Below are 8,254 nucleotides of genomic sequence, written 5' to 3'. Positions count from 1 at the left end.
ATTAACTCAACTTGAACTTATTTGTATGACAATTCAGATAATCCAGAAAATGACATAATTGAATGTGAACAAAGTAACATAAGAAATTTAAATATGCACAGGTTAAGATTTGTTTAATTTAAATATGTTTAGTTAATCTACAATAATTTAAATATGTTTAAATAATCTACAATAATAACGTAGTAGTGGTGGTAGGCAAAGTCTACTATCCTCTCAAACCAGCCAGAGAACGTGGTCTTTGAATATTGACATCACTATAAGATCAATTGAGCACGTAATATCTATCTTCATTTATCCCTCCAATAATAGTATCCATTTAATACCAATTATGCACCTACTTTCATGCATATAAAACTCCCTCTCCCTAGCTACCTTAATAAGTCTTCAGAATACCTTTGAGTCAATCCATCTCTCTTATCACAAAGAAGCTAGGAAAAGATGGTGAATAGATATACTTAAGATAAGATATGGTCATCAAAGTATATTTAGGGAATCTATCATTATAAATAAAAATTAAAAAGTACAAAAGTATATCTAAATGAAACAGGATAGTCAAGATTGTCTTAATCACTTGATACCAAGAAATGGAAAAACAGCTTGTTTAGTCAGAAAATTATAATGAGGTTCAATCCAAATTAAAAATGAGACATATTAGAAAATACAAATGCTAAATTAGAAACAAATTCTCATCATGTAAGTTAGGGAATGCAAATTGGAGCAAAATTAATCAACTTTGTTCGTACCAACACTCAGAAGACATAGGGAGAAAATTTAATGCAAAAATTAATCGATCAACAACCAAACGAATTAAATTGGACAAGGGTTCAAATCAAAATGGCAAACAAATTGGAAACAAGCAACATTAAACTAAATTGGTATAAATCATGATATATAAGAAGAGACAAATAAATGATTATGTTCTCATGATAGCATAAAGCTATTAATAAATGGAATACTTCTTAAAAACAAGTATATATAGTATAAAGATATTAATATTTGGAAAAGTTTCAAACACTTTGAATCATCATGACAACTATTGCTATAATTCACAACTTAAATAATGAGCTAGATTAAATTATATCTAGCTACAAAAGTGAAAAGAGAGGTGAACTTTTGGACTAGTTATAGTACCCTCACTAACATACTTTCAAAAAAGCAAAATTTGTAGGTGTTCCATTTCTATTTGCTTTATACTTTTTGGAAAAAATTTCTTTATAGTCAGATATACCAGGTGTAGGAGATGCTTTTCTTCTTTTTGTGTTTGTATGCATACATGCTCTCTTATTTGTGTGAAGAGTATCTCTCATCCTCCTTTGTTTTTTCCTTTCTACATTGTTATGTATTTCCTATCATTATCTCAATAAAATTCTTTTTCCATTCAAAAATTTTGGGTCTAATTAATATTAACATCTGGAGCCCATAGCTATGTTTGGACTGTTGCAGCCAATTTTGAGGTTCAAAACCAAAGAGGATGCTATCCGGATTGCCATTGACACAAATGCAGGTTCGTGCAGTTTCATTATTTTAACTCAGACTTATATCTATGCATGCCATATTTTTTAGATTTCTCTAAGGAGATTACTGGTCTAGTTTTATTTTTGTCTATTATATTTTTTGATCTTTATTATTCTATATCAGTGTATGTAAAAGCATATTTACTTTTATATTCTCTATGAAATTTGATTTTTGTCTTAGTATCATTAAAAATGGTATGGTTTAAGATACAAATAGCAGAAAAAAATACTCAATTCACAGCCAGAATTATAGTTATATGGACACAATTCAGAGTCACACTGCTTAAAATAAAAACACACTTACATACATAAACTTAGCCATGGTGAAATTTTGCTACAAATGTTAACAAAGAGCACACATGATCTTAGATATTAGATAACACTTAGATATAGCTCATTGCAAATCTGATGCATTTTAAGAATTCTTTCAACCCAATCATGGTTGTATCTAACAGTTTCATGTGACTGAAAACACAATCAGCAGGATAAAAAAAGAGAACACCGAACTCTGTTTTATAACTCTTTCATTCTATTTTATTTTTGCTTGTATCTTTCCTAGTAAAAATTTTTTACTTGGTTTCCTGCACCATTGACATACCACAGAAGGAAAACCTGTGAGTGCTCTTGGATAATTGGTACTAATCACATAGCTTTGGGTGGTTTTGAGTATCAATTCAAACTATACAGCTAGTCTAACATCCATCCTCACATGGCAGCTGTTATCATCCATATATTTTCAGCAAGGATTTGAGAACAATTAAATTGGGACTAGATTAAGGACCGAATTGGGACTAGGGTTTGAACCAGATTAGGGACCGAATTGGGAACTGATGGGTAAATAAATTTGGTGCACACAGATCCGATCAACAATCAAAATTATTCAATTCAAACAGTGGTACCAGGCCAAAAGATGAAATTGGAAGAGCAAGAAAAGGGGGAGAGAGCGAACCTGGAAGTGAGGAGAGGGTGTGGTCGAGCGGCGCACAAGATGGTACGGGGGGAAGGTTGAGGATGACGACTCCGGGGCAGTTGGAAAGCCTCAGGACGACACCGGGACGTGCACGGCGGAGGAACGAAGAATGGACGTGCCTATCCACCCTCCTTTCGCGCGCGGGAGATATGCAGCAGCTTGAGCAGATCTGTGACCCAAAACGATGTGGCGGCTGTAGCTGATGGATGGAATGTATACTGCGGGAGTGAGTCTTCAACCTGGTGATTGGCGCCTTTGCCTCCTTTTGGGTTCGCGCGTAAACGAGGGAAATTGGATCTGACTTCCTCCAATTTTGGTTCTTTTGTCACTTTGAGCTTTATGTAATTTGCTGCGTTTGAGGCACAAAACTGCAGCTATGGTGACCGGTCTTTGACGGACACAAAATCCGCTACAAGAACCGCAGCTTCTCCGTCACGTTGCAGCGGTTTGGGGAGACGCAGGAAATTCGCCGCTGCTAAGCGCCGGTTCTCTTGTAGTGCATCTAGTATTTCTCTTTTCAAAAAATGTATGACAAATTTAATAATAATTTTACCAAAAAAAGTTTCAACACAAGCAAATCAAATATAGTTATCATGCATTATTATTGGATGATCTTAAACTTTTTGAAAATTTAGCTGTCAACAAGGACGAATCCAAAAATTTTAATATAAAGGAGTCGAACTTTAGACGAACTTTTTTATTTTTTTTATTTTTTTCATCCAATAAAAGTAATTTAGACATCACTTATAATTATTGAGCTCATTTTTTAAAAGATTTATCAATATATATATATTAAAAAATTTATAATTTTTTTTTCACAATTTTATTTTTAACATGACAGCTATATAAAAGAAACATTATAATATTAATAATACATTATAAAATTATAAAATATCAATAATTTATAGTGTGTCTAGTTAAAAAATAATCACATATCTTATCANNNAAGGTACAAAGACTTAATGGTATAATATTAAATTGATTAAGTAAAATATATTAGTAAGCTAAATAATTGAGATATAAATTCATCACATAGTAAAAAATAATACATAAACACATATCTTATATATAAGTATAGTTCTTTAAAATTTTGCAGGGGATCTTAATGCAGTTTATGCAGAACCACAAACTATTGGCAAGTGCACCAAATCATATCAAGTCATACCATGGTGAGTGGGTTATCACTTCCATGAGGATTAATGGATTAAGCAAATGATTAGTTAATTGATTATTCTTATCAAACAATCAAAAACTTGAGTTAAAATACTTTGAATAACAAAACAGCAATGTTAACAAAGGAAGCAGTAATTGAGTAGAAAAAATAATGAGATTAAGACGTTAAGGTTTCAGAGATGTTAAAACTTTAGAACAAATGCTTCTCACTCTCTATCTTGATCATGCAAAGATGTTTCCTCAACCAACCATAGTTAATCAAATCTTAATTCCTTGAAAATTCAATTTCTCCTAATCTTAACAAACTTTCAATTCCTTAAACAATCTGTTATCATAAGAGGTTAAGCACAATACCCAGTTTAGCACCCATAATTCTTAAAGATTAATTTCGGTTTGAAAGTGACTGTCACTTATCAAAATTAGTTTCAGAACTTGTAGAATTGTGAGAAAATATTTCAAACACACATTCAGTTAATTAACTTTTTCAAGTTTAAAGAACCTAATTGAATTAGACTTGGGTTATTTTTCAATATACTCAAGTCCTTGTAATGAAGAGCAGAAACCAATTCTTAGAAAACATCAATGCAATAATCAAAGATGAAAAAGTAATAGCATTAATTCATCAAAAATCAATAGAGCTCCTAACCTTAATAGGGGACATTAGTTGCTCATGATGCAAAAACACAAAATCAGGGTTTCAAAGTATGCAGGGGCAATCAGGTGATCTCCCCTCACGATTTTTCTAAATCCTTAAATACTCCAAAACAAAACCTAATAATTAAAATTAATTAAAACAAAATGACATAATATCTTTTTCTAATTATCTGGCATAAATTAAGAATGATTCCTTGAGATGAGGCCCAATCTTTGGTACTTGATTATTTCCTTATGTTTTGTGGGCTTGAATTAAGTTTTTGACTGGAAATGCACCTCCCAGGGGCTTGGATTGACTTAACGTGGGACATGGGTGGTGGCCACGTGTGACGTGGATGCATGGAAGGAGGGCCACTGCCTCTAGGCCCAACGTGGGACATGGCTCCCCCCATGTTGGACGCCTTCGATTGCATGGGTTGGACGTGCAATGTGGATCCTTCATGTGCAACGTCTTCGAGAGGGAGAGGAGGAGGAGCTGCTGGACACAAGCCCAACTTGGAACGTGGCTCGGTGACGTGCAATGTCTGCGATGGGAGCAGGCTTGGACATGTGACGTGGACACTTGATGTACAACGTCTTCGATTTGGAGAGGGGAAGGAGCTCTTAGGCACAAGCCCAATGTGGGATGTGGCTTGGTTGCGTGCGATGTCTGCGATGGGAGCATGCTTGGACGTGGATGTGGATACTTGATGTACAACATCTTCGATTTAGGTAGGAGCAGGAGCTCCTAGGCACAAGCCTAATGTGGGATGTAACTCCCCATGTTGGACGTTGGAGAATTGGGTGAAGCTTGGGGCTGCTAGGTGACGTGGGACGTTGAGCTTCATGCATGAAGGTGGCAAGGTAAGTGTGGGTGTGGGAGAAGTGTGGCTAGGATGGCTAGGCATGCATGGGTGGAGTTTGGAGTGTGTTTGGGTGTGTTTTGGGCATGGGAGGAATAGCTAGGCATGTCGAGATGTGGGATGTCTTCGTGTGACTGTTTCCAGGGGTTTTTGGTGCATGGAGGACGTACCACGTTGGTTCCCCACGTCCCACGTCAAATTTCTTCGCACTAAATTTTTTAGCTCAAAGTTGAGGTTGTTCGCGGTCCAAACTGAACGTTCACCATAGACTATTATATATTGTTGGAAAGCTCTGAATGTTACCTTTCTAACACTGATAAAATTGCTTCATTTGAATCTCTATACCTCAAGTTATGCTCATTGAAATATGAAAAGGTTAGGGTTGATAGCATCCACATCAATACTCTTTGAAGTAGTTTCCAATTCTTGGTTCTTTAGAAGTTTGCTTCTTTTTGCATGCCTTTTCTTTGGTTCTCTGAGGGACTTCTTTGGTTATCCTTCTCTTCTTTTATTCTTGTCTAAAATCTTTCAACCATTTCTAAACATATCAAAGTACAAAGTAATTCCAAAAAATATTGATTCAAGCACAAAAAATCTCAATTAAAATAAGAAAATAACTAACTTTATTTAAAGAAATAATAAAGAAAAACTACTAAAGACATGCATCAGACCGAAGCCTCCTTCCTCCTTTCCCTCTTACGCTTCTTATTATAAACCCAACACAACACCCTCTCCGTATCCAAACAGAGACTCGTAGTTCTCTTCTTTCTTCTTTCTTCTTTCTTCTTTCTTCCAAGTGAGTCACACAGAGACTCTGTTTTTGGGGGGGTTTGTTGAATATTGTTGCTATTCTGAGTGATGGGTATGCCCTGCCGGTGTTCTCACACCTCACACATAACAGAGATCATAATCACAAGCTTCTTCCGCCATAAGTCTTAGATCCTTTGCTTTATTTCTCATCTCCATGGCTCCTTGAGAAATATATCCATCTCTATCTTCCATTCCTTTTTCTTTTATCCCTTAACACACATCGTCACCCATGGCGGGTGGGAGGCTCTTCAGCTCTGCCTTCTCCAACACCAACAACAGTAACACTCTTCTTCTTCATCAGAACCAAGCTTCCCAGCCTCTTCCTCCTCCGTCTCTCTTCCTATCTTCATCACTTCCTTTTCTCGGTCCGTAATTTTCTTCCCGTCGTTGACTTTTTCTTCTTTTTTTTTTCCTTGTACTTGTTATTGCTTGTTGTTCTGTAATGGCTCTGATGATGTGATCAAAGTTTGTCACATCGAATCATTAATCTAAGCTAGCAAGCTAGCTATTTAATCCACTACAACAAGAATTTTCAAAATATTAATATTTTTATATTCATCAAAAAAGCCCACTCACCAAAGATTTGATTGGTTCAATCTTATTATCCAATTAATTGAATTGTTTAAACGAGCCATGTTCAATTGTTCATGTTAATTGATCAGGTTCTCGATCCATGGTGAGCTTCGAAGATGTTCCAGGAGGGAAGGGGTGTAAAAATGGGTCGTTCTTCCGGACATACGACCCGGCGGAGGAGGACGGGGAGGAGAGCATGGAGGAGTACTTGACGCAGCCGGCGGAGAAGAAGCGGCGGCTATCGGCGGAGCAAGTTGAGTTCCTGGAGAAGAGCTTCAAGGAAGAGAACAAGCTGGAGCCAGAGAGGAAGACAAAGCTGGCTAAGGAACTTGGGCTGCAGCCGCGGCAGGTGGCGATATGGTTCCAGAACCGCCGCGCACGGTGGAAGACGAAGCAGCTGGAGAAGGATTATGATTCCCTTCAGGCTACCTTTGACACCCTTAAGGCCAACTATGATAACCTCCTCAAGGAGAAAGATCGCTTGAAAGCAGAGGTCAAATTCAACACTCTTCTTTTTTTATTTTTTTTTTAGAGCAAACAATTTTTGGGATAGTTTATCAACATATTAATCTTTTTTAAAAAATATTATGTATACGAAACAGTTCAGTTTATATACTATTTTGATAACTCCTACGTTTAAGTAAGGGCTGAGTTTTCGAATTCTATCTTATACATGTATCAACACATCATTATATATTTATGTATTTATATATATTTAATATATATTATCATTATTATGTATTTAATATGCATTAGCTAATTTTTCGTTGGACGTGTAGTATAACTATTTTTTTTTATATCTTATCAAATTCTAGCAGAAAATAGGAGTGTGAGTAATTAAATTATTTGGAGAGTGAATTATGAGCAACTGAATGTGTGAGTGCAATGTTTGAATTTAGGTAGCAAGGCTGACGGAGAAGGTGGTTGCAATGGAGAAAGAAGGCGAAGACAAGAGTGAAAGAAAGGGAATGCAGGAGGCAACCGCAGCAGCAGTTTCATCAGAAGGCGAAGGGTCCAAGATATCAGTGAAGAGTGATATGTTGGATTCCGATGACAATATAAATAGCCCCTACTACCACACAACCTCTGGAATGTTCGAGGCCGATCAATCGGATCTGTCACAGGACGAGGAAGAGAATCTCATAAGTCGGAGCCTCTTGCATCCATACCTCATCTTCCCTAAACTTGAGCATGTTGAATACTCCGACCCGCCTGAGACTTCATGTAACTTTGGATTCGCTCATGAAGATCATGCTATTTGGTCCTGGTCTTATTGACCATTACTCTCATGTTTCATAGTGTAAAATCAATCCACCTATTTAGTTGTGCTTTTCTTTCTTGCATTGTAATCGATCTTTTGGTTCAAATGTAACTAAATAATGTCTCCTAGTTAAGGTTGTAAACTATGAAATGGATTTCATAAGAGTAATTTTAACGAGAAAAGCATCTGGTTTCTTCTGTCTCCACTTGGATGATGGAGTTACGGGTCCCCGTTACGTTTCTTGGCTTCAATTGGTCAAAATTTAGCTCCGCTTCACTAAGTTGACTTATTCCTTTGATTGCTTTAGTTTTTGAGAAATGAAAGGGGATTTTTTTTTTCTATTATTTTTAATTTTCAATTTAATTTTTTAGTTTAATAATTTAATAATATATTTTATTATTTTAGTTTATATTTTTATATATTAATAACTAATTAATAATTAAAAATAATAAAGTTA

The 8,254-nt window shown here is 35.8% G+C and overlaps 1 protein-coding gene across 1 annotated transcript; it reads left to right on the top strand.

The window, feature by feature from the left end:
* On the top strand, positions 5,851 to 8,002 carry LOC107633599 (homeobox-leucine zipper protein HAT5). The gene is made up of 3 exons (XM_016337209.2): positions 5,851 to 6,328; positions 6,626 to 7,029; positions 7,436 to 8,002. The coding sequence occupies exons 1-3, from the start codon at positions 6,193 to 6,195 to the stop codon at positions 7,811 to 7,813; spliced, it is 918 nt and encodes a 305-aa protein (XP_016192695.1). The 5' UTR covers positions 5,851 to 6,192; the 3' UTR covers positions 7,814 to 8,002.

The sequence above is a fragment of the Arachis ipaensis genome, chromosome B01 (genome assembly GCF_000816755.2).
Source record: "Arachis ipaensis cultivar K30076 chromosome B01, Araip1.1, whole genome shotgun sequence".
Taxonomy (NCBI): Eukaryota; Viridiplantae; Streptophyta; class Magnoliopsida; order Fabales; family Fabaceae; genus Arachis; species Arachis ipaensis.
This window is presented reverse-complemented; position numbering and strand designations above follow the sequence as displayed.

Bases quoted from the DNA above. Each gene is read 5' to 3' on its own strand.
- LOC107633599 (XM_016337209.2), top strand. From the start codon at position 6,193: ATGGCGGGTGGGAGGCTCTTCAGCTCTGCCTTCTCCAACACCAACAAC. The intron at 6,329-6,625 runs GTCCGTAATTTT...TTAATTGATCAG, and splicing joins TTCATCACTTCCTTTTCTCG to GTTCTCGATCCATGGTGAGC. The intron at 7,030-7,435 runs GTCAAATTCAAC...GTTTGAATTTAG, and splicing joins AAGATCGCTTGAAAGCAGAG to GTAGCAAGGCTGACGGAGAA.